This window comes from Ceratotherium simum, chromosome 7, assembly GCF_057802395.1.
Source record: "Ceratotherium simum simum isolate JZ-2026a chromosome 7, ASM5780239v1, whole genome shotgun sequence".
NCBI classification, from domain to species: Eukaryota; Metazoa; Chordata; class Mammalia; order Perissodactyla; family Rhinocerotidae; genus Ceratotherium; species Ceratotherium simum.
The window spans coordinates 346839-373522 of record NC_141906.1 but is presented as its reverse complement, the minus strand read 5'-3'; the positions used below and the strand labels follow the sequence as shown (position 1 = coordinate 373522).

Here is a 26684-nt window from a genome sequence, read left to right as displayed (position 1 = left end):
CCAACAAAATTGTAAGTTATTTAAAGCGTACAATGTGATGATTTGACATACGTATACATTGTGAAAGCATTCTCCCAACATTAATTAACACACCCATCACCTATTTACTTTTTTTTTTCTTTTTGGTGAGAACATTTAAGTACTACTCTCTTAGCAAATTTCAAAAGCTGCAACGAACATTCATGTACAAGTCTTTGTATGGACACACCCTCTCATTTCTCTTGGGTAAAGATTTAGGGGTAGAATATCTGGGTCATAGGGTAGGTGTATGTTCAAGTGGTTGTGCCATTTCACATTTGTAGCAGCAGTATACGAGCATTCTGGATCCCACACATGCCTGCCAACACTTGGTATGGTCAGTCCTTTAATTTTAGATATTCTAGTAAGTACATAGTGGTATCTCATTGTAGTTTTAATTCTCATCTCCCTAATGACTAATACTGTTGGTATCTTTACTTGTGCTTATCAGATATCTGTATGTATTGTTTGATGCCACCTGTTCAAATTTTTTGCCCACTTTTTAATTGGATTGGTTGTTATTGAGTTTTATACATTCATACACTCTCGATACAAGTCCTTATCAGACGTGTTGTTTGCCAATATTTCCTCCCAGTCTGTGGCTTGTCTTTTCATTCTCGTAGCAGTGTCTTTCAGAGAGCCGAAGTTCTTAATTTTGATGTAGTCCAGTTTACCACTTTTTTTCATTCAGGGATCATGCCTTCAGAGATGTATCTAAAAATATCTTTGCCTAACCTAAGGTCACAAAAACTTTCTTCCATGTTTTCTCCTAGAAGTTTAATAGTTTTATATTTTACATTTAGGTCTAAGATCCATTTTAAGTGCATTTTTCCATTTAGTATAAGGTATGGATTCAATTTCATTTTTCTCAAATATGGATATAGAATTGTTCCAGCACCATTTGTTGAGAAGACTAAATTGCCTTTGCATCTTAGTCAAAAATCAATTGACATGTGCGAGCCCACTTCTGAGCTCTCCATTCTCTTCCTTTGATTGATTTGTCTATCTTGATGTCAATCCCACACTGTCTTGATTACCATTACCATTTTGCATGCCGATCCTCCTCTTTTTGCTGAGGAAGATCGGCCCTGGGCTAACATCCGTGCCCATCTTCCTCCACTTTATGTGGGACACCGCCACAGCATGGCTTGACAAGCAGTGCATCGGTCTGTGCAGGGATCCGAACCTGCAAACCCAAAGCGGAGCATGTGAACTTAACCACTACGCCACTGGGCTGGCCCCCCACCAGCAATTTATTAGAGTTCCAGTTGCTCTACATCCTTATTATTGTATTGTCAGGTTTTTAAAAATTAGCTTTCATAGTAACTGTGTAGCAGTATCTCACTATGTTTGTAATTTGTATTAAAATTGGGTTGTTCTTTTTCCTACTATTGAATTTCCCATCATTTTTTTTAAAACTTACTTTTCCCTAATTTCCTAAACAATAACCATCTCAGGGTGTATCAAGGCCTGCTTGTCGTGTTTTCTCCCGCTTTTAAATAAGAGGCAAGCTTGCAACTGCTGCAGGTGATAGTCTGCCCCAGAAAATTGGAAGACGTTGGCTGGAATTCAGGCCAAACCTTTGGAGTCACCTTGAGTTCCTTTTTCCCTCATACCCCGTATATGATCTGTCAGTAAATCTTATCAGTTTACCAACCAGCTTCTCACCACCCCTCACTGTCTTCTCTTGCTCGGCCTCTGCAATCGCTTTCTAAAGAGTCTCCCTGCTTTGGCCCTTGCCCAACTCACACCAATTTGCAACGCAGCTGCCAGAGTGACCCTGCACAAACAGTTCCATGTCCTCCTCCTTCCGCTCCAGACCTGTCACGGGCTCGCCAACTCACCAGCCAAAGCCCCAACTCCGACCACGGCTCTCTCCCCTCCGTCCTGCCCTCCCCTCGGCCCAGTCCGCCCCGGCCCCTCCTCCTCACGCCCCTTCCTCGCCTCTCTCGCACGAAGGTCTCCTGCAGGCCTCTTCGCTAGGACCGCCCGCGCCCGCTCCGCTCCGCTCCCCGCATCACCAGAGCCGTCTCTGCCCGCTCCAGGACCGGGCGTGCGCGCTCACACACCACCCCTCCCGGGGTGCCGTCGGCGCTCGCCGCGTCCCGCCCGCTACACGTTAACCTCCGCGGGCCTCACCCTCGGGGAGGAACCGAGCCCGCCCCGCCGCGGACACCGTCGTCCGCGCTGCCCTCCGCACCCCGGACGAGGCCGCGGATTCTCCTGAAAACCACGGTCCCCGCGCGGGACACTGCCTGCGGCGGGGACGGGGAGGCGGCCCGGCGGGAGCCACGCCCGAGGCGCTCGAGGGCGGCCTGAGCCCGCAGGTAGAGGGGCGTGGCCAGAGAGAACACCTGTTACGAGCACCAGCGAGTCTCGTTGACCAAACGGGCCTAAAACGTCACGGGGGCTGAGCTCAGCGAGCCGCGGGCGGGCGGTAACGCTGACGACAGTCGGCCGCGCCGTTGCAGCGGTCAGAGGCCGCGGGCGGCGGCGCGGGGGGGGCGAGAGAGGGGGCCAGAGCGCGCCCTGGGATTGGCCCCGTGCCCCAGCCCCGCCCCCAGTCGCGGCCAGAGCGCGCTGCGATTGGCCCGGGTGGCCCGCCGTCCCAGTGACCCCGCCCCTCAGGAGCTGCGCGGCGTGACCCGGAAGCGGTTGTGAGGCACCGCCCAGCTCCCTTTTCCGGTCGGCGTGGTGTGCTAGTGGACCGTCGTCGGGCCGGCCTTCGCCATGAGCGTCCCGGCCTTCATCGACATCAGTGAGGAGGACCAGGTGTGCGCCCGGCCGCAGGGCCCCGGGCGGGCTGGGCCTGGGGGGAGGGCGGCTCCAGGGCAGGGCGCGCGCTCGGGCCGCAGTTCTGTCCGCCCGGCGGCCCAGCGCTGATCCGAGGCCCGCGGCCGGTCCGGTCGGCGCCGGGCCCTTCCTGCCCGGATCCCCGGCGGCTCGGGGGCGCGGGGTCTGCTCCCGGCCCTGCGGCCGCGGGCGGGCGGCGGAGAGGGTCGGAGGGCCGGTCTTGTCGGTCGCGGGCGCCGGCGGCTGGAGGCGGCCGGCCGGGCTCGCGGTTGAGGGCTCCGTCCGGGGCGGGGCGGGGCGGCGCCCTGCGCGTCGCCCACGGGGGTCCGGCTGCGGCGGCCGAGACTGGGCGCGAGGTGCGCGCTCCGGTGATGTCGGGAGCAGGACGCTGTCCCGTGGGTCTCGGCGCCGCGCCATTGCTGCCCCTGCTGCCCCGCCGACGTGGGGTCTCGGGGGGCTTCCGCGAGGACCGCTGTTCGGGCCGCGGGTGTGGTTCGCTCCGCGGCGGGGCGGGGAGAAGAGGAGAGGGGAAGGAGGCGCGGCGGGCGTCGGGCGCGGGCGCGCGGGTGTGGACGCGCGAGCTTCTGCCCGACTGCGGTGTCGGCGTGTCGTTCCGGGTGGCTGTGCTGTCGCCTGCCACTCGCCGTCCCTTTCGGGACGCAGGCGGTGGTCGCGCGGCTGAGCTTGGGCCGGGTGCTGTGTGACGAGGGTTACGGAATGGGGTGGAGTCTCCCTGTTTCTTTTCCTTCCCTTATGCCCCGCCGCCGCCGCTGTGACCGGAGAGGATGACAGCCAGGAACAGTAAACTTGACTGAGTAGTCTTAGAAGTTTGCTTTGTGTCCGCAGAGCAGAGACTGAAGAAATGTTTTGATTTTGGACCATGTTATGTTTCTTTCATGAGGAAGCGTGCTTTCCGTTGGTGTTTTTGTGGCCTCTGATATATCTTGTTTGTAATACTATCTCATACGTGAAGTTACTGTGTTGTTATCTGAAAAGGTAGCACCGTCTTATCTGCAGACTTCATATAGTTTTCTTAGGTGGCCAAACATTTGTGGGTTTAGGAAATGTGATTCCTATGCATTTTCTAATGGTATCCTTAGCTCTCCCTGTTTCACTTCTTCATTTTATCATCTTAAATACCATTTGCATTCATGTTTGGCTGCCATACCTAGCTCTAAAGAGAACAAGGTATTAAATATTGTATGTGCATTACAGTAGAAACTGGCTAAATAGCTGGACGTGGTGCTGTAGTTGTTTTTATAGGTCCAAAGATGCTTTCTGGTCCAGACATGCATTTTGCATTTTAAAAGATTAATTACATGGTAGGTCCAATTTGATATAAATATTTTCTTCAAGGCATCATTCAAAGGCATCATCTGTTTTATCTTTGTGTCATCCAGAATGCTTGTCTCAGGTAGGTTCTCTAACATGTAATTGACAAATGAACACCCTCTTGCCAAGGGAACGCCTCCAACTTTTTTAAGTAGCTGTGTTATGTACACTCGAGAGCAGTAACCCAGATCGAATTTACCAAGTCAGATCAACTCTGCTCCCCACCCCACCCCCAAAGGCTTTGGGTTATATTAGAAAGGTTTTTGCTGTGTACCGGAAGCCCAGCAGGGTATAGGTGATCCATGTGGGTCATAGTGGGTCTTTGTAGCTTCTGGGCCTTGTAGAGGAAAATCTGTGGGGCTGTGATGATGCATGTGGTGGGGGAGAGGCACTTCCGCGTAGTTTCAAGTCATTGTTAAATACGGTATTTACATCTGTTTCTTCAGAAGTAGAACAGATCTTGTGTTTTGTCGTTCGTGGTTTTATAGATATATAGTAACCTTATTTGATTCAACAGGCTGCTGAGCTTCGAGCCTATCTGAAATCTAAAGGAGCTGAAATTTCAGAAGAGAACTCTGAAGGTGGACTTCATGTAGATTTAGCTCAAATTATCGAAGCCTGTGATGTATGTCTGAAGGAAGATGATAAAGGTTTGTTTTTAATTTTTTGTAATATTTCTTACTGATCATAAAGGACCTACTTTTTAAACTTTCTTGTGAATTATATTTGTTTTAGACCTTAGAACTTATAAGCACTGTTGTTTTTAATCTTATTTTTGCACATACTTTCAGTTTATTCTAATCTGTTATACCTGTGAAGTAAGCCTATTTTGAGAAAACATCTTTTTTACATCAGGTATGTTTGTGTGTTGTTGCACACACTAAATACTGTTAATTTCAGAATGAACTAAAGGGAAAAAATGAAGCTTTTCTTTCCTTTTCAGAAGGTTTAGATTAGTATCAAATGGGATATAATCTAAAAGCTGTTTATTTGGCTGATTCTCTATTTATTGAGATAAAATGAAACGTTTTGAAAATTTGGAGTGCTGAAATCTCTAGTTAAGATTTGAGACTAAATTTGGCATATGATTAATATCTTAGACTCGAAAGTTAGTGACCCAACCAGAAAGTTGATAGCTTTTATTTCTAAATAATTTTCTATTTGTACAAAGTTTTTTTCAGTTGGGAAAGCATCCTAGCCTAAGACCTAACCAATAACTTCCAAATGATTGAATATCTTGCTGGTAAAAATTGAAACTGTATATATAGACATGTAAATCATCCTTCAACTAGTTTTACTAGTTGAAAACCAAGTCTCAGGTAATAATTTCCTTCTTCTTTAATAAAGTGTACAAATTGCTTTCTGAACGTTAACTGTACAACAGACCTGGTTTAGTTTGAATTCATCTATGCTATATTTTTAGTATAATGCACACCATTGAAGAAAAACTGTCCTCTAGAACTGGTTCACAGTAGCCAGATTATATCTTTTTGAAGTGTTCATGTTTACTGGTCTTTGGTGTATTAAAACTGGAAATACATATTTAATTAGATACATTAAGTGTGATAGTATCACTGTTGTGTTATCCGTTCACGTGTAGATGTTGAAAGTGTGATGAACAGCGTGGTATCCCTCCTGTTGATCCTGGAACCAGATAAGCAAGAAGCTCTGATTGAAAGCCTGTGTGAAAAGCTGGTCAAATTTCGGGAAGGTGAACGCCCGTCTCTGAGACTGCAATTGTAAGTTACGACTTGAAAGAGGCTCAGTTTTCAAGGGGTCCTTTTCATATCATTGTCATTTAATGATTAAAAGCAAGAATTCTGGAACTTGGCTGTCTGCTGTGGCTCTTATTAGCTGTGTGACCTTAGACAAGTCACTTAACCTTTCTGTGCCCCAGTTCCCTCCTTGTAATGTGAAGTTATTTAATAGTATGTGTCTCAGGTTTGTTGTGAGAGCAGATATCCTCAAATTAATCACCATAGTTACTGATCTCAAACATCGTTTTATTGTTTGTTAACCAGGCTCAGTAACCTTTTCCATGGGATGGATAAGAATACTCCTGTCAGATATACAGTATATTGCAGCCTCATTAAAGTGGCAGCGTCTTGTGGGGCCATCCAGTATATTCCAACTGAGCTGGATCAAGTGAGTTACGATGTATAATACTTACTCTGCTTCTAAAAAGTATAGTTTTATATTATAGCTAAAATAAGTAGCTCATATGTGTTTTAAACGTCTTTTAAATTGTGAAAATATGTTTAGCTGTGTCACTAAATTTCTTCCTTTTGTCAATCTCATCGTAGGTTAGAAAATGGATTTCTGACTGGAACCTCACCACTGAAAAAAAACACACCCTTTTAAGGCTACTTTATGAGGCACTTGTGGATTGTAAGAAAAGGTATTCAGAATTAATGAGCCAACTTAAAACTTAACAGGCGTCGTGAGTGGTGAGGGCTGTTTAAAGACAAGCAGGGTGACTGATTCCCTACTTAGTTCTCCACGGAGCTGCTATAAATCTGTTTCTGTAAATTCCACCTGCTAAGTTAAGATAACTGCAAAGTTTAAAATAGTTTTTCTCTATCTTTAAACTTTATAAAGAGCAAAACTTGATTTTGTTCTAAAAATGGTAAAACTGTTAATGCCAAAGCTGCTTGTAACATTAGACTGAGTTATTTAATGGTGCTCTGATGTCTTAGTACAGGGTAGTGCTGTCGTTTTTGTTAATGCTGGTGAGGGTGTAGCAATCGAAGTTTCTTATATGATAACGCCCCAGAGATGGACCTTTGGAATAGACTGTGGTAAATGAGTGCCTGTGGGGCTTCTACAGGGCCTTGGGTTTCTAAGGCTTGTATTCAGCCCAGCAGACTTCATCCCAAAGTATCTGTTCCTCTGTATACCCAGTTCAGGATGCCCACTGAACGACAAGTTTGGCCCCATTTTTAGAATTAGCGTTGAAGGGTAATCCTGCCTGTTTGACCTAGCTTTTCAATTTCTCTTTTCACATAGTGGTTAAAAACTTTTAGAAAAAGTAGTCAGTCTTCACTTTAGTTTTATTGCACAATTTTTATACTGGCTTTCAGTGCTAGGGTGTTTAATATATCACAGCGGATCAACCAGATTAATATGTTAAGTTAAATAAAATGATGTAAATTTTTTGCAGACCATTTAAATGTAACAATATAAGAAGAAATTGTATTTTTGTTGTGAAAGTTGGAACGTTTTATTATAAAAGAGGATAAGACGGGATCTTGAATTAATAGCCTGTTTCATTCTGAAGCAGTGGCTACTGTCTGTTACATGCTGGCACACTTGTGGCAGCATTCCAGCCAGTTGTCAGTGAAGTGTTGATTAAGTAGTTTATAACAAAAACCATTTCGAATGGGGAGGGCATAAACAGTATTGGAGAAATAATCCATATTTTAATCCACACTTTAGATGTGCAGGTTGTGGAGTCAGACCACTGGGGTTCGAATCTTGGCTTTCTTACTTGTTGTATGTAAATAATTACTTACCATCTCTGTACTTCAGTTTCCAACTTCAGAGTGGAAAGAGTAGTAGTACTTAACCTCATAAGGTTGTCCAAAAGATGAAACAAGATGATATACACATAAAGTTCTTAAAATAGTGTCTCCCTTATTGAGAAAGCACTCAGTAAATGTTGGCTATTATTATTTCTATCACTATCCTTTTCGTTTTTTCAAGTTCAGTTTTAAGAAGTTAGTCTTTTTTGTGGTACGGTAACTTGAAATGAGTGTAACGGTTTCCCTCTGAATGTCTAGTGCTTATCAGAGGTGGTGATTTCTCTAGTGGCTGATCAGTAGGTTCTCAGTCTGCTATGTGCAGAGACGGAGTAACTGAAGTAACATTCTAAAGGATTCCAAGGCTGATCCTCAGATGTTGAGAGGGGACGTCAGGACCCGTCTGAGCCGCACTAGGCATGTCCCATGGTAACGATTAGGAAATGTCTGCTGCCTTTGCACAGATGACTGCTCTTTCCTCTTCAGCTGGCTTTAGGGGCTCCTTTCTCTTGATTCTTTTCTGACTTCATTCATATAGCTCCCGTTGGTGGGTTCCTCCTCATCTTCTCTAAACATTGGATTAACTCAATCCTGGGACATTTCTGCTCTGTTACCTTCATTCCCTGTCCACGTCATTTGTGTTTTTTGCTGTGATTGTGAGGGAGGCTGAGTGCCAAATGCATTCTGGGTGGGACGATTCTTTGTGTTGCTAGGTTGTTAGGTTCCCTGCGGGACACTCATCATCCCTGATAAAATGCCCATGGTGCCTTCCCATCATTGGAACAATGACAGCAGCTCCCGCAGTCCAGATGCCCCCAGGGTACCCGGTGAGCCCACTACTGCCTGAGCGCTCTGTCAGTCTCTGCCTTTGTTTATTTTTTTGTGTGTGAGGAATATCGGCCCTGAGCTAACATCCATGCCAATCCTCTTGTTTTTGCTGAGGAAGACGGGCCCTGAGCTAACATCCATGCCCATCTTCCTCTACTTTATATGGGATACCGCCACAGCATGGCTTGACAAGCAGTGCGTCGGTGCACGCCTGGGATCCGAACTGGCAAACCCTGGGCCACCGAAGCGGAGCGCACGTGCTTAACCGCTTGTGCCACCGGGCTGGCCCTAGTCTCTGCCTTTAAATACTAGCTATGTGCCGATGCTCTCCTGTGTTGCTCCCTTGGACTCCTAATATCCATTCCTGTTTACATCTCCAGATATTTAAAAGGCATTTCAAGCTTGACATCTGCAAAAGTGAATCACTGATTTTTCCTTCTACATCTGCTCTTTCTGTTTTCTCCAATTCATGAAATGCCATTTCTCTGCTTCCCGTTGCTCAAAAACAAGACTTGAGATTCATCCTTGATTCCTCTCTTGTCTCCTACCCCACATCTAATCAATGGCCAATCCTGTCAGCTATGATAAATCGAAAGTCCAACTTCTCACTGCTTCTGTTGCGACCATGTCTAAGCTACTGTTATTTCTTACATCTTTCTTACTCTTAACCAGTCCATTTTGAGCCTTGTCCCCTTACAGTCTGTTGTTAATATAGCTGCCAGAAAGTTGTGTTTAATATGGAGGGTCAGGTTATGGTTCCCCTCTACTCAGAACCCTCCAGTGGCTTCATTCAGAGTGAAGGGCAAAACCCGCTCCAGAGTCTTGGTACTTGCATTTCTTCCTGCAACACTCTCCTCCCAGGCACCCACGTGGCTCCTTCCCTCCTTCAAATCTGCTCAGTTGTCACCTCATCAGAAAGGCCTTCTCTGGCTGTCTGTGTATATAGCATATCCCCCCACCCCCAAATTGCTTTTTTTCCCTCATCCTCATTTCATTATTTCCCCATTGCACTTACTACTAACAGGCTATATTCTGATGTTCACTGTCTGTCTGTCCCCACTAGAGTGTAAGTTTCACAAGGGTAGAGACTTTGGTTCGTTACTAGAACAGTGTCTGACACTGGTAGGCACTCAGTATATATTTGTTGGATGAATGACTATTTCTGAAGTATAAACATGTTGCAAAAACAGTGGCTACAAGAAGCAGAGATGTAAGACAATATGAAGTGGTGGTTTATGGAACTAGAGAGTATGCCCTTCCCATAGCATTTAGATGAAAATATTTTAAAACACTTGGCAAGTATAAAATCCCTGGCTTTGTCTCAGTGTTCTGATGCTGTGAAAATTAGTTTCCAGTATTTGAGTGTTGGTTCCTTCATTTTTTTTTTTTTTTTTTTTTTTTGTGAGGAGGTCAGCCCTGTGCTAACATCTGCCAATCCTCCTCTTTTTTTTTTTTTTTTTTTTTTTTGCTGAGGAAGACGGCTCTGGGCTAACATATGTGTGCCCATCTTCCTCCACTTTATATGGGACGCCGCCACAGCATGGCTTGCCAAGCAGTGCGTCGGTGCGCGCCCGGGATCCTAACCAGCGAACCCCGGGCCGCCGCAGTGGAGCGCGCGCACCCAACCACTTGCGCCACCGGGCCGGCCCCTGGTTCCTTCATTTTTAAGAACAGATGCAGTCCAGTGGTCACTCTATAGTTGCTGTCTTCCTTGAGCTCTCAACAGCATGTGACTGGTACCCCTTCCCTCACAGAAACTTCCCTCGACTCAGGTGACACCACTCCTTGTTTTTCTCCAACCTCTTGGGCAGTTCATTCTCAGACACCTTTGTAAATGCTCCCTCTGCTCCCTTAAATGCTGGTACCACTCAAGAATTGGGCCAAGGACCTTTGTCTCCCTCTGTTCCCTCTCTGGGGTCATCTTACCTCTTCCCGTGGCTTCTGTCATCTTCTGAAGCAGAATCCCTGTCTCTAACTCAGGCTTCTCTCCTGAGCTTCAGGTCTTTATGTCCAGCTGCTTTCTACCTGTTCTCCTTGAATGTGGCCCATACATGCCTCAGACTCAGTGTGACCAAGATGAATTTATCATTTTCTCCCTCTTAATTAGCCTCTCTGTTTCTAAGCAAGACATCTTGAAGTGATCTGTTTATTTTCTCCAGTCTGCCATCACAGTGATTTTGTGAAACAAAAATTTGAGCATATCATTCTCTGGGTTTTCATTTTCTTTAGCATAAAGTACAAACTTCTAAGTATGGCATTAAGTCCTTTGCAACATGGACTCTTGCCGTAGCATGGCTTGTGAATGTGATTATCATCATCTTGCCACTTCCATAGGGTACCGTGACAAACTACAAAAACTTAGCTTTGTTTATATGGATATTCTTTCCCTCCGTTTCTCTCACTTGTTTGCACATACCACACCACACCCTTCCTCTTGGTTATCACATTCTGGACAGTGAACCTGTGTCATTACAGAAACACCATGCTCTTTCCCAGTCTGGACCCCTCCCAGGTGCTGGCTCCTATTTTTTGTATGGCCCACAAGCTAAGAATGGTTTTTCCATTTTTAAATGGCTGAGGAAAAAATCAAAGGAGGAATATTTCATGACATGTGAACATTGTATGAAATTCACATTTCAGTGATCATAAAATTTTATTGGAACACAGCCATACTTCCTCATTTACGCATTGTCTGTGGCTCCCTTTGCCCAGACTTGAGTGGTTGCAGCAGAGCCGTAGGGCCTGCAAAGCCTAAAATACTTACTGTCTGGCCCTTTACAGAAAGTTTGCCTCCCGTTGGTCTAGACCTACACCCAGCTTTGTTTCTCTGCCTGAAACATTCCTCCCGTGTTTAGGTTGGTGCCTGCCTTCTACAGCACCCTCTACCTTTATCATGGCACTTAACACCCTTTGTTAAGGACTTTGTGAGTCGTAGTCTCAGTGAAGACTAGGAACCTTGTCTGTCAGCCATTGTATTCCCAAGGTGTTGGGCACATGAATGGATGAACGCTACCCTCATTTAGGGAACCAGAAGAGGATGGTTAATTAAACACTTAATTTCTGTCATGCTGCTGATAAATGTTAAGATTTGGTTTTTTGCCTACTACACAGAAAATCTCTGGTTTTTTTCCCACTTCTAAATAGAATTCTGAGATTGGCCTTGCCCTTTTAGTAAAAATTCTTACATTTATTGGTGCCTCTTCATGACTTTGTTTGTATTGGTGGTTGATGAGAGCAGATTGTGAAACATTTTCTTGAGCCCTCATTATATGTCAGATACGGTGCAGTTTAAATGGATCATGGTCTCTGATCTTTGTGAATTCAAGTTTCTTTAGCTGGTACGAGGATCTTGAGTGAGTGTCCTGTGCCTATGCTTGCCACGTGGAACAAGATGATTAACACGAGTAAAACATAGTTTTTCTTAAAACTTTTCTTTGAATTGTTAGTTATCACTGTATTACCACTCCTGTAATTATATTTATATATTTTAATAAACCTTAGTTTTGTAGGAAGTTTTAGAATACTATTTAAGTTTTTAAAATAAATGATAGAGCTCTTACTGATTTTACCTGGGTTGAATCCAGATGTGGGGGAAAAAAGTTTGTAGAAAATGAAAAAAGAAAAACACCCCCTGCTTAGTAAAGCTTTTTGTAACTGACTGAAGATTCATCAGTTTAAAGGAAGAAATGAAGAGTGAAAATAAACATTTTCTAAGAGTTCAAATTGAATGAATGTGTTTAGTTATTTGTGCCTTTTACTACAGTTAAAATTGATTACATAATTTTAAAGATAATTTAATTGGAAGGATAGCTTTAATGAAGTTATTTAAATATTTGGTGTTCGCTCAACTTCAGCCGTACTGTCCAGTCTCTAGGACACAAAGCTTTTCTCCCACCTCAGGCCTGTGTACTTGGTCTTGTCTGCCTGGACAGCAGCGTCTAATCCCCTCTTTCCACCTCCCGTGCTTTTCATGACCAGTTGTTTTACATCCTTTGTTTCTTCAGAGAGACTTCTCCCTGTTCGTTCTCTGTGAAGCAGCCTTCTCCTTCCTGTCTCTGCACTTGTTACTCCGTTACATCACTATCCTTCATGGCACTGACTGTTGGTTGTTATTTTTCGTTAATTATCTGTCTTTCCTACTAGAAGGAAGGTTCAATGACTTTTCCCGTAGAGTTGGGACCGTGTCTCGCTTGGTCACCATTGGACGTATCATCAGCACAGTACTTGGCACTTAGTAAATATTTTTGAATGAATGAATGGCAGTAGTGATATTCTGAAATTCCTAAAGCAGTATTTCTCTTTAGCGATGCTGCCTCGAAGGTCATGGTGGAGTTACTAGGAAGTTACACGGAGGACAACGCTTCCCAGGCTCGAGTTGACGCCCACAGGTAACGGTCAACACATTGTGCGAATGACTGCTGCAGTATTCACTCGTGTAGCTGGAATCATGTTCCCATCCATCAGTGATCCAAATCCACTTGATACTGTGGGCTCTGTGGTGTTTCTAATGTAGATATTAAAATTCAAGATTTGACATTGGAAGAACCATAGATTTAGCCACAGGGTGTTTGCTGTTTGGGGTGTTGCTGGTATGGGAGTGATAATTCCTGAGAAGTAGAACCTAATCTTGGGTCAGTTTTACCTTAAGGTATATAGATGAGGAAAAGTTGAGGGCTTGCTAAAAATTAGCCCATCGCTAATGAGAGTAATGACTTTGCACAGTCTTAAGTCTACTTAGTAGCAATAAGAATAGAATCAGTTTTTTAAATCTCTGAAATGGAAATTGTGATAACTTCTTCAGGTTTATGGCTTTCGGAGGATCTGGACGTGGTAGGTGTTGGTAGAAAGGGTGGTTAGCGGGAAGATCTTTGACTCTGAGGTCAGATTGCCTGCATTCAAATACTCCACCACTTACTTAGCACTGGTTGGGCAAGTTCTTTCTGAGCCTGCTTCATCACTGATAGGTAACGTGAGGGTGTGGTAGTACTGTATGTCTCAGGGCGGCATGAGAGTTAAATGAGGCGATGCAGGCAAGCACCCACCTCAGTGTCTGGCGTGTGGTGGATGCTGCTGCTGCTGTCTTCATTCTTTGATTACTTGGGTGGTGCTTTCTCTCCAGCTGTGTTTTTGTCTACAGCTATTTTATTATTTTATTAAAGCAGATATACCTGATAAATAGATTTATTGGCTTGTTTTAACCCCAATCTGTACCTTTTTTTATGCCATGTATATTGAACTCTTAGATATTTTACTGAATTAAATATATTTGCAGTCCGAAAAGTACCTGAATGTCAAGACTGAGCTTGGATTTTTGTTTTCTGATTAAGGTGTATTGTACGAGCATTGAAAGATCCAAACGCATTTCTTTTTGACCATCTTCTTACTTTAAAACCAGTCAAGTTTTTGGAAGGCGAGCTTATTCATGATGTAAGTAGTTTATCCTTACTATGAAAAATGTTCTCTTTTCCTAAATCTAACATACTAAAGCAGAACTCTTTTTCTTTGTATTAATGAACATGCCTGTTAGAGAGATCTGGAAAGAGAACTATTTATTGTTCTTCTATCAGGAGCAGACTGAAATTTGGGAGCAGTTTTTCTCCAGCCACCGGACACACTCTTGTTCTGTCTCCCTTTCCTTCATCTGCTCACTTGCCCAGCCATTATGAACTTAGATGATACAAATTTCTTTTTAGTATATAGTGTCAGCTAGCCCCATGAGGAAGCTAAATCTGATATTTAAAAACACATGAATGCACTTCTCAATTGCAAGTCTAAATGCGTTTTGGATTATTTTCCATTTGTGCTGTGCTATTACCACCGTCTTTTGGGGTAGATCATTTAGAGCTCACTGTATTCACTGGTGAGTCTTGAGAAAGCAAATAGTTTAGATGGTGATTTAAGCAAACAGATGGAAATTTCTGCACTGAAAGAAATGTAGAGAGTTAGTTTTATTGCTGGGAGTCAGTGTCTTAAAAATATCTTGAGTATAAATCGTGATTCTGTATTGAATATTCTCTTTATTTTTTTGTCTCTTTCTGTATAGCTTTTAACCATTTTTGTGAGTGCTAAATTGGCATCATATGTCAAGTTTTATCAGAATAATAAAGACTTCATTGATTCACTTGGTAAGTTTTGGGGTTTATTCTTTGGAGGGGTAGAGAGAGGTGGGATCATGCTCTCTTAGACCTCTTGTGTCCTGTGGGGTCCAGCAGACACGATTGTGGCCTTGTGTGTAGATTACCCTGATGGGTGTACGATGGAACAGCAGCAAACACAGGTGGACAGTTGAAAAGATGACTCAGAATGAGTTGGGAGTCAGAAACCAGGAAGGTATCGGGGGTAGCATTTGTGATGGAAAGCATGAAACTAGGAGTCAGAAAACCTGGGCCTTTTCTTCTCTCTGTAAGAGCTGCTTGGACTTGGGGCCCTTCCAGCTCTATTCTACGTGATTCTCTGAGGTCAAGTTCTAGCAAGAAGCAGGTGCTGAGAGAGATTCAGATAGAAATAATTCCATTGATTTATGTGTTTTTAAAATTTTGGAATGGGAGGTCGAGTAGAAAAGCAACTTTAAAGGATCACCATTACTTTGATCATAATGGAGATTTTTAGAAGTACAGTCATGATGGGGATGTGTTCTGAGAACTGCATCGTTAGGTGATTTCATCGTTGTGTGAACATCATAGAGTGACTTACACACACCTAGACGGTACAGCCTGCTACACACCTAGGCTGTATGGTACTAATCTTATGGGACCACTGTCGTATATGCAGTCCCTCATTGACCAGAATATTGTTATATGGTGCACAACTGTACTCATTTTAAGAGCTGACAAAATTTGATGATTAAAGGTACTTTAAACCTTATTGTTTAAAGTAAAATTGTTTCTTTGTAAAAGACCTTATTCCTTAGATTCATGGTGATTTATATTTGTGTTTTGGTTTTTTTTTTAAGCCATAGTCACATAATTGTAACAAATAGTTTTTTCCCCCTCTAATACAGTATTTTCTGCTTGGTGCATCCTCCCTCCCCCCATTAACAAATTACAGAAATATACAGTATTGCTAAGAAGATGTAAGTGAACCTGTAGATGGAATTTGAAATGGAGTTGTAGTGACTTTACACAATAGGAGAAATAGTTTGTTGAAGACAGCACACTAAGTCTTAGCTTTATGATTTTTGTCTTTGAGCTTTTCTTTCTAGAGCAGCAGAGCTCAGTAAATGTTTGCCAAATTGAACTGAACCTTACTCATCCTCATTGAACAAACTCCATATATAGTCAGTATTTTCCTTCTGGAGCACATTTTTAACTTAGAAAATCTTTAGTTGAACAGGTTTAAATTGTTCTAAAAACAAAAAAGTTTTTTGGGAGTGAAATCAAATATGAAACTAAGGTGCTTTGTTTTCCTACTAGGCAGTAATCAAAGTACATTAGAGGTTGGTTATATTTTCCGTATTAAAATTGAATTGTTAGTCTTCCTGGTTGTTTGAGATGTAGATAAAGAATACATTTATCTATCTACTGTGATTATACTGTTAGTCCTGAGTTTGGTAATCATTAATTTCTGTCACCTGTAAATTTTGTGCAGCCATTGGAATTGGGGAAGATTGAATTATTCTGAATATGATAAGGCATTTGAAATACACTGAGATAAAGTAGATGCAAGTGTGTTTGTGTAGAATGCTTTGCCAGGTGCACTAGACCCAGAAAACCACATTCTGTCCCAGTTAATTGTTTTGTGGCGTGAAGCTGTGTGATGGAATGTGAATGTCAGCAACCTCTTCATTTGCGCACCAGGGAAAAGGAGTAGTAATTAACACTTGGACACTCCCCCGTTGATGTGTAATTGACTGTTTCAAAGGAGCACTGGTTCATAAGCTACTGCATTAAAATTACGTTTTCTATATTGCAGCACTTCAAGACGGGTCAGTGACAATGCAGAAATTGCTCAGTGATGCACATTTTTTTATTACTGCATTAAGGTTTTGACATATTAGTAATGAATAAATGTTTCCATAAAATTAGATTTTTTTATAACTTTAAAATTGAAATATGACACAGAACACTGTGACTTCCTCTTTGAAGGTAATATTCTCGTTTCATAAAACAAAGCACAGCTTCCTACAAGTCTTGAACTCCTACCTCACTGGCTTAATAGTTTGATTTTGAGAACAAGAGTCCTAAAGGCTCAATTGACGTTTGCTTCTTTGTTTTTAAGTAGTGACTTTAAACATCAATTTGAAATATTTTTAATGCAGGTTTCCACATGTAAGATAGATAATGGTTTTACATAATTCATTCTAGAAATAATCTTCATTCCTCTGATAAGTGTCTTGATTTATGGTAAGCTTGTAACTGCTCAAAGAGTAGCAGTAAAATAAATTTAATTTCAAGAGAATTTTTAATTATATCTTAGAAATTTTAGGAGTTTACATCATTTTATCATATTGAAAAAGAACTGTATATGCCCATAGAAGTGGAAATATTAAGAAATTTTCTTGTATTTGCAAATATTGAGAAAAAATCTTTAGTATTTGTTCTCTGTGATAGGAAAAACAGTATTTCTAATTTATTGTGCCAACTGGAAATCAAATTCCCTCTTTTGTCTTTTGTTTCTTGAACATCTATGCAAATTAGCAATCCTTCATTAGAAATTTGTTTGTAAAAGATGCTTTGGGGACAGCGTGTTTAATGTGTATATTTTTGGCTTTAGATGTATTTATTACAGCTGGAAATATGGTTACAAATGTCTAGATTCCACAGGTGTCATCAGTTTGTCAAAACACTTTGTTTTATTAACACTGACAACTTGGGCCAATAGTAGCATTATCTTGTGTCAACTGAATTGCCCTAACATGTCCACATGTAATCTGGTATTGGCCAGTTGCTACCTTCTTGCTTCAGAAAGTTAATCAGCATCTAATTTGCATTTGTTAATTAGGGTTAATGTGCACTAATTGATTTTTTGATGCTTGTAGATTTCCATTAAATCCGGGTAGCAATACTTACTTGTGTACCTCATTCATTTGAGTTATGATGATCATGTTTTTGTTGAATCTGTGCCAAATAGCCTGCAATCATAATTATAGCTAATTAGCAGATTATTATGTCCTATATTAATGGGCTTTCCTAGTCTTCTGCTAATATATGTTATAAATTTCAAATTTATTTATGGAATGCTTAGAACTTTTTTAATAATACAAACTTAAGCTTTAAGGCACATGATCGAGCATTTGCTGAGTTTACATAATTTGAAAGTTCAGAGAAAAGGAACATTGTAATGCTAGATTATTAGAAACTTGTTTTTATAATTAGTAAGTTAGCATCAAATCAAGTATATATGATGTGTTATAATTCAGCTTCTACTTAGGAATGGGTAATAATTTGGATATTCAGGATTTGTAAATATTTATTTGTATTTCTAGTTTATTTTATAAATGAACCTATTTTCTAGGCCTAGTACTGCCACTCTGTGACTGACTATAAGTCTTCTTTGCTCTTCAGTTGCATTGTTTTTTAAAGTGAAAGTATCATGATTAGGTAACTTGTTAAGTTTCCTTTTAGGTCTAACAGTTGTGATCTGAATAATTTTAATAACATGTTTCATTAGAAATCATAAGGCAAAATTTGCATTATTTGTGCAGTTTTCTACTTTTGCCTTACAAAGAACAAGTACCACTGTTAATGGTACTATTTATCTAGTACTAATCATTTTAATCCAAAGTTACCTGAAGGGAAGTGGAATGCTTTCATAACTGAATGTATATGAAAATATTTTAAAACTTTACCGGTAATACTGACACAGAACAAATTGTAGGTAGATAGGGAATCCTGTGTTTCATGGAGAGCTATTAGTAAAAATAAGCTCAAGTAATTCAATTAAATAAAAATGTTCTTATGAAATATACTTTGTATATTTTATCTCCTAAAATGTATAAATACAAAAAATGTAAAATGTACAAAACGTTTAGGGCCTAAAAATACTGTTTTATAGCCCACTCTTAACTTTGAACCTATCATCTGTGGCACTATAGTAATAAAAAAATGTAGTTCTAGAGAAATGATTTTAAATACTCCATAATTTAATTAGGGGTCAGTTTATGGTTTACGAATATAAGAAGCTTTATCAAAATTATAAACAGTGCTCAAACACGATTTCCACAGTTGAACACGAGAGTTGTAATTGTGCAGGTCTTTAATTAGCATGGATACTCATCAGGCTTCACTACTGTGTTATTCAGGCCTATTACATGAACAGAATATGGCAAAAATGAGACTACTCACTTTTATGGGAATGGCAGTGGAAAATAAAGAAATTTCTTTTGACACAATGCAACAAGAACTTCAGATTGGAGCTGATGATGTTGAAGCATTTGTTATTGATGGTGAGACGATTAGAAGGTTTTCATTTTTTTTCTTGAGTTTCTTCTACCCCATGGAACAGATTTTTAATCTTGAAACTGAGCCTTATGTTAACAAAGCTGGATTCTTTTGTAGCAAACGTGTATTAGTAGTTTTGCAGATTATATTTGTAATAGAGTGAAAATTCAATGGAAATAGAAATTGCTGTGTGGTTTTTGGTGTTTGTTCTATCCCTTGAAATCATATAGAACAAAGGCCTTTAGGCGCAGTATACCTTAGTAGTTAAGAACCTAGATTTTAGTGTCATACCTGGGTTTCAGACCAGGTCTTCCCCTATGAAACAGGAATGTGGGAGTTAATTTGTGGTTGTGAGGATTAAATGAATTAATGCAGGTGAAGTACTTAGCCCAGTGTCTGCACATAGTAAATGATCTGCAAATGTTAACCATTATCAGTTTTTATGGTTGGCCTAGAAACAGGAACTTCTTCCCCAACAATTGTGTTATAAAGTGATTTAACTGTTAATCCGGAATTTTTTCTGAGCTTTTTAAGTTTGAAAGTTGGATAGATTTAATTAAGATTAATAAAATGTGCAGAACTGTTGACATGGTTTCTTTCTAATGCTCTAAGTCTCAGACAATCCTATAAAGAAGTAATATCTTATTAGGAAATTAGTTTTTCCCCCCATATGTGAGTGTAGGGGAGGACACCTCGAATTCTTGATGAAAACGGTGTGATGTTTAGACAGACTGGCCCAGCAACCAAAGGACAACGTGTGGCCTTCCTCTTGGTCACATCATAGTGCTGTGCTCGTTAATAGACTGAAAGAGCTAGTCTGTAAAATAATGTTGGAAAACTGTTACTTGGTCAGTTTCTTTAGAAATACGTATACCTTAGACTGTTTTTCTTGGGAATTTTCCATGTAACACATCATGTGAAACATTTTTTTTCAGCGGTAAGAACTAAGATGGTCTATTGCAAAATTGATCAGACCCAGAGAAAAGTTGTTGTCAGGTAAGACACTTTAATACTTTGCAGCGTGTTGTAGACAAATTTAGTTTGTTCTGATTATTTCACTAAATGTTTAGAGAACCAAGGTGGTTTTCTTATCAGTTGACAGTAGTTAAATAGTTGCTATTTATCATAATTTTATTAAAGTTCAGACTGAATGTGATTAGCTTATTTAATGAAAGAGTCCTATTTTCCAGCACATTTCATTTAATGGCTTAGCACTGGCTAGAATACTAATGACTTTTGTGTCTGGTTTATGTAGTTCAGGAAAACAGAAGGTTTAAGATCAATATGGTAAAGATTTTTAAAAAATAAGCTAATTTGCTTACGATTCTAAATTATGTCTTTTATGTATATTTAATCTTGCTTTTAACTAGATGCAAGTGTGTAGTATTGTAAAGAATACCAGAGAATAAAAGGTTGACTAGTAACTTTATTTTCAATTTTTAGTCATAGCACACATCGGACATTTGGAAAACAGCAGTGGCAACAACTGTACGACACACTTAATGCCTGGAAACAAAACCTGAACAAAGTGAAAAACAGCCTTTTGAGTCTTTCTGATACCTGAATTTTTATGCTATATAATTTTGTTCATTTTGGAAAAAAATCTAAATCATAGTAAAACATTATAAATTGAAATTTGACTATAGCCTTGACATTTATTGTCTCAAATTTAAAAGAAATCACAATCTTCAGAGGATACAAACTAATATGTTACAGAGGGTCACTGTGTCTTTCTTGTATAACAGGTAAGTAAGTTGTGTTCTGTAAGAAAGGGTTTTGAAGTTGCAACAAGAGCTCTGATGAAAGGATCTATGGAGGAAAGACAAATTTAATTAAGGTGAACTGGATGCTAACTGCAGACTTTGCCATCTTAGCTATCTTAAATGAAGCATTTGCTGAGTGAAAACATAATAGTAATATAATTTATTACATCAGAAAAAGTTGGAGAAGTACAAATGTGAAGCTTAGGATGTAACAGTCATTTTGTTCTAGTCAAAACCACATTGATACTTCAGTTAAATCAGTTCACCCCTGAAAACATTTATTGAAGCATTATTTTCATCTGGTGTTTTTTCCAACATCTCTTCTGCTTTTCTTTTTTTAGGTTGGTGGTTGTTTTCTAAGCTTAGGAACTTTTCAATTTCATTTATTTGATTTGTTATCAGGCTCTGCCAGTCATCTTCACCAGTAGAATCGGTATCTTTAATCTTGATTCCCTGGAAATGGCTTCGTAGCAGAGTTGATTTCAGAGGCTTTATTTTCACCTAGGAAGGACCAAACTTTTACCATTGAAATTATTAATTACTCACCTTTCTAAATAGTCATCAACAAAATAGTTTAAAGGAAATGCTTAAGCCTCTGCAGTTATGAGTATGTGATAAAGCCACCATTTTCTTGGCTAATTTCCAACAACTATCTTAGTACTTAATTATGGCACCAAAAACTAAAATGTGCATTGAATTTGTAGGCTTATGTAGTAGCTCTTCAAGATCCCTAATAGATTCCAGGGATACCACAAACGTTTTTATAAAAGGTCTCGAGCTTACATTGAAAGAAAAGATATTTAAAACAGTGCAGATAAAAATCTGTTTTATCTTCTACTCCCCTCCCTTCCCAAACATGTCTCTATTTTGTATCTTCTATCAAAGCCAGGGGAAAATGAAAAATGCTAACAGAAGTAAACTGCCACATAAAAACCACCTTTTCTTTCATGTCTCTGCTCACACTTCTGAGTACCATTGTCAGAGAGACAGGAAGGGCAACGAGGCATTTGGAAGTCGGCCTGTTCCCAAGGCGCTGCACTGGGTCATACTTAGAATACTGTGTTAGAAAATGTGTTTCATTTTAAGGTTTTTTCCTGATGATAAAATATTGCAAATTTAGAAATAGAGAAAAGTATAAAGAAACTAAAAATCACTAGTAATCCACTATCTAGAGAGACCTGTCAACATTTTGGTATTGTTTGGTGCTAGTCTTGTTTTCTATTTTTAGCATATGTACTCATTCTATAGAATTTCATATCTTGGTTTTTCCTTCTGTGAGTTGTTTACTAGATCATTAAAATTTCTTATAAGCAATTATCAGTGCTGCAAAATACTTCCTTGTATGGATGTGTGATAATTTACTATTATTGAACGTGTTTTTTTGTGTGTGTGTGTGTGTGTCAGGAAGACTGGCTCTGAGCTAACATCTATTGCCAATCATCCTCCTTCCCGCCCCCCCCCCCCCCCCATGCCCCAGTAGATAGTTGTATGTCATAGTTGCACATCCTTCTAGCTGCTGTATGTGGGACGCGGCCTCAGCATGGCTGGAGAAGCAGTGCGTCGGTGCGCGCCCGGGATCCGAACCCCAGGCTGCCAGTAGTGGAGCGCACGCACTTAACCGCTAAGCCACCGGGCAGGCCCGCAAACATCTGTTTCTAATTTATCCCTATCAAAAATAAATTTGAGTTAATTTCTTGAAAACAGTCTTTGATGGTCTTCTGAGATAGAGTCCCAGATAAAATCTTCTCTTAAAAGGGAATATTACGTTTTAGAAATATGCAACAGGATAAGAATTACATTAAACTTACCCAAGAGTCCAACCACCATTAAACATTTTGATGTAAATATTCTCATCTCTTCTGTATATATACACTTAAAAATTTTGGAGCATATTTATATCATTTTCTATGCTGTGTTAAAAACATTTTTAGTATTTCCCTCTGTTCTTAAAATTCTGTTAAGAACATGTTCCATAATTGAATGTATCGTTGGACATTTAAGTTGTTGGAAAACATATACTGTTATAAATTAGACTATAATGAATGTCATTTGTTCATAAATCTTGGTGAAGATCTTTGAGTACTGTCGTACATTAAAAGCTTTTCCAGTTTGACTGGTAAGAGTTGCATATTCATAAGATTGTCATTTTCAAAGTGAGATTATCTAGTAATAATTTTTTTAATGAGCTTAAGTGTTTACATTTAATCTCAGTTCCCTAAGAATTGCTCCTCTTGGACTGCTCTGTTTGGCTCTTGAGAACTTTATAGTCAGCCACCAGTCCCCTTCAAGTCTTAGCCTCGATCCTTGGGGTGATGATGTGCTTATGTCTGTCTGATTGCCTGTGTGCTTATGAAATGACAGATGAAAACAAGTGTCAGCACAGGACCACAGAGACCTCAGGCAAGTCACTTCCCTTTCGTGGGCCTCAGTTTTCTCGTCAGCTCCTTTTAGTTACAAAATGTTATTACTGTAGAGAATAACTGGTAATGGATAAAAATATGTATAATTGTATATTTCTGATATTGCTTGGCATAGAAGTGTGTTCAACGTGCCTCATTTAGCTCACAAGGCCAAAATGAATGTAAATCGTCTATCCCATCTGAGAAATATGTCAAATCTAAATCTAGGTTGCTACAGATACTGAAGTAAAATGATTGATGATCTGTGTGATTTAATGGTCCTGTTTTGCCATCAAAATGCTTGATTGATGCATTTTCGTGCATTTGACATCAACTACAAATTACCCAATTTTCCAAAATCCTGATTTTTTGACTTTTTAAAGATGATGGAAAGGAAAGAGACATTTACACGTAGCTGCTTTAGTTTCTTTCCTCTTAACTACCCACTTGGCGGGAGGGGCAGGAGCAGGGACTGGCTGTAGAGAGAAACAAGATACAATATAGATTAAAGTTGACACTTAAACATGTGTCCTGTTTAGCTTCACTGAGGTTTGCAGCCTCCAGCAGCAACTCTAGTTCCAGACGTGGTCACATTCTGCTCCTTCCTTTCCTGTCCTGTTCTAAAAACTGCTTACCTCCTAACCTCTTTCTGTGACTCAAGAGATCTACTCTTCAGCCTACAATTCCCCCGCCTGGTCTAGCCCTCTTTATTTCAGCCTGGGGTTTCAGGCCATACATTTTAAAATTTAACTTAAGTGACTGTAACTCATTGGCTGTGTAAAATTACGTGGCTTTCTTTGGCTACTCTGGTCTCTCTCCCATCCTCATTCCTGGGTATAATCAAGATAGCAGCAGGGCTGGCCCGGTGGCTTAGCGGTTAAGTGCGCGCACTCCGCTACTGGCAGCCTGGGTTCGGATCCCGGGCGCGAACCGACGCACCACTTCTCTGGCCATGCTGAGGCCACGTCCCACATACAGCAATTAGAAGGACGTGCAACTATGACATACAACTATCTACTGGAGCTTTGGGGGAAAAAATAAATAAAATTGTTAAAAAGAAAAAAAAAAAAGATGGCAGCAGGCCACCAACATAACCCCCTCCAAGAACAAAACACCCCTTTCAAGTTGCTCTGAATCTATATGGAAAAAGTGAATTCACTCATAATATCTACCCAGAATTTAACAGGATTGATGTACACGTAAAAATAGAACTTATATTCACTTTCTGGGTAAAGTCTTCATAAAATTCATTTGTCTTCATTTAGAACAAGGGTTGGCAAACTTTCTCTGTAAAGAGCCAGAAGAAAATGTTTTTGGCTTTGTGGGCCAAGTGGCCTCCCTCCCAACTGCTTAATTCTGCCATGCAACACAAAAGCAGCCACAGACAATGGGTAGAGAAATGGGTGCAGCTGTGCTCTAACAAACTGTAACTAAAGGCAGTGCGTTTGTCGTTTGATGGTCCCTTGTGTAGAAAAGTGTAAAATATTAAGCAAGTATAAAGGAGCTTCCTAAAGAGACGAATCCAGTTTAATTTAATAGCATTTTCAGTAGACTAGGCAAAAGCTTTTAAATTTGTCCCACGTTGGTGGTTAATCGGTAATCAAGTTTCAAGCTGGGACGATGATGCTTACTTAGCGTAGTGCTTGACACAATAATAAGCACTTAGAAGATGTCTGTTTAGCCAGTGAGCTGGGTTTGTTTTACATATACCAGTATTTTGAGAAGAAACACTTTTTTTTATTATGAAAGTTGAGAACAGCATTTGATTAAGAGCCAAGATATCTAGTCTTAAGTCCATCGCAGATTGTGTCTTAATGACCTGGGAAAATTATTTCACATTGTGTCACTGCTTCCTCATCTGTAAAATAGATACAGGACTGTTGCAGGAATATTTCTTTGAAAAAGTTTTAAATTCTATAAATTCTTAAAAACAACATTAATTGCAGGAATAGCATTAGGAGTTAGACAAAAAGAACTTCCCTAATGGGTTAATTATAAAAATAGGCTTTAAAAGAAGGTGTGAAAGTTCCATCATACCCTTAAACTGTTTGAAAATAGGGCATTTATCTTGTTAAGTGTTAAATATTCACCTAATTAGAAACGGGTGTCTAGCTTCATACTCTCAAGCTTCCTTTTTGCTTTTATTCTGTGACTTGTCCAACTGGCCAGAACTTCGATTTCCCAGTGCCAGGTTCACTGTGCATTAGGTACCATATTTTAAAGGTTACACACTTGTAAGACATCAAGCCAAAACTGCTGCTAAGCTCAGTTATGAGAAGATGAAAAAGGTAAATGCTGATGTCTGTTTCAGCTCTCCCAGAGGGAGAGTTAACACTACCTTACTTGAAGTTTCTCCTATTTATAAAGAAAAGTAAAATATATTGTTAAAAGCTGTTATTGTTAAGATGGTTAGTAACATAATTTTCATTTAATATACAGTGGCTTTAAAATCAGTCTGTCACTATGCAGTTTTTTTATAGGTAATCTTTCCTAACCTTTTTAGGTTACTTTTTAGCAGTTATACCTATAGTTGTCTGCTTTTTAGACTTTGAACAATATAGCCTTTTTTGTGCTACAGTTTTGCACATGAAGAAAAAACTTACAAATTTTACCAAAAAACTTGTCAGCTGTAGTTAGTAGCTTTTCATATGACAAATGGACTCCCCATAAAATCTATAATATTTCGCTAAATATTTGTATTCATACTTGATATCATATTTATGGATACTTGATCCTTTCACATACTTTTAAATTAATTGAAGTAATTTAAAACAGATAAAATTCTTCCTTTGCAATAGTCAGTTTCCCCAAATAATGTAAATTACCTTAAGCACTAGTAAAAACTGAACTTAATTGATTACGTTATTTAAGGTGTCTTATGGGTGAACTGTTTTTGTTTTTTAGTTTAAATAAATAAATGGTCAAATGCCACTATTCCTAAATTTAGGTGACTAAAATATAGAAGTACATAATACACTACCTCACACTTTATCCTTCCCAAAACAGGCTGGATTGTATCTATTTGATTTATACACTGTGACTTTTTCCTGCTGTTTTCCATCAACCTTAATTGTGAAAAATGGTGCCATGTTGCCCTCTTGATATTATTTTGGAGATCAGTTGGTCTTAAAGCATCCAGATGCATACAGTTCTACACATATCTGTAGAATTAGCTCACTGAGGTCTGCTCGGCAGTATTTTTAACTGACTTACACGTTCTGTGGGAAAAGAAGAATCATAAAAAGTCTTTGCAGTCGCATTCCTCTCTTCACTGGGCTCTCCCTTGGGATCTGGATGGATACTCCAGTTATTCAAAGTGTCAGCAGCTCTGTCGATGCTGGTAGTATCTGGTTGACAAAGAGGAAATGGCAACAACTGAATTTTATTCTCCAGGCACTCATTTTAGTGACTGAACTTGTTTTTCCCTGATCCTATGCTTTTGTATTTAAAAAGTAACAATTTCTATTTTCTTTTTACTTTGAACATTTTATAGTTTTCATATACTTTGCTCTTATATTAGGCATTTCATTTCAGAAAACAAAATTTTATTATTGCTACTTTCGTAAAACCTGATTTCACATTAAAATGAGTGAATAATATAAATATCATAAAACAAAAGTCACATAAAATGTTATCCTTATTCCCCTGGTTACT

At 40.0% G+C, this 26684-nt stretch overlaps 2 protein-coding genes across 2 annotated transcripts in view; one reads left to right on the top strand and one right to left on the bottom strand.

The window, feature by feature from the left end:
- The first annotated feature begins 2654 nt into the window (after nucleotides 1-2654).
- On the top strand, nucleotides 2655-20508 carry EIF3M (eukaryotic translation initiation factor 3 subunit M). The gene is made up of 11 exons (XM_004418562.3): nucleotides 2655-2790; nucleotides 4661-4793; nucleotides 5744-5882; nucleotides 6165-6288; nucleotides 6447-6541; nucleotides 12794-12877; nucleotides 13817-13916; nucleotides 14533-14614; nucleotides 18730-18873; nucleotides 19804-19864; nucleotides 20312-20508. Exons 1-11 carry the CDS (start codon nucleotides 2749-2751, stop codon nucleotides 20430-20432), a joined length of 1125 nt encoding a protein of 374 aa, XP_004418619.1. The 5' UTR covers nucleotides 2655-2748; the 3' UTR covers nucleotides 20433-20508.
- CCDC73 (coiled-coil domain containing 73) overlaps nucleotides 20277-26684 on the bottom strand; it is a 133823-nt gene continuing 127415 nt past the window's right edge. The window contains exons 16-17 of the mRNA XM_004418672.3: nucleotides 26244-26377; nucleotides 20277-21132 (exon numbers count right to left, since the gene is read on the bottom strand). Coding sequence (XP_004418729.1) covers nucleotides 20884-21132; nucleotides 26244-26377 — 383 coding nt within the window. The 3' untranslated portion in view covers nucleotides 20277-20883. The remainder of the gene's footprint in view (nucleotides 21133-26243; nucleotides 26378-26684) is intronic.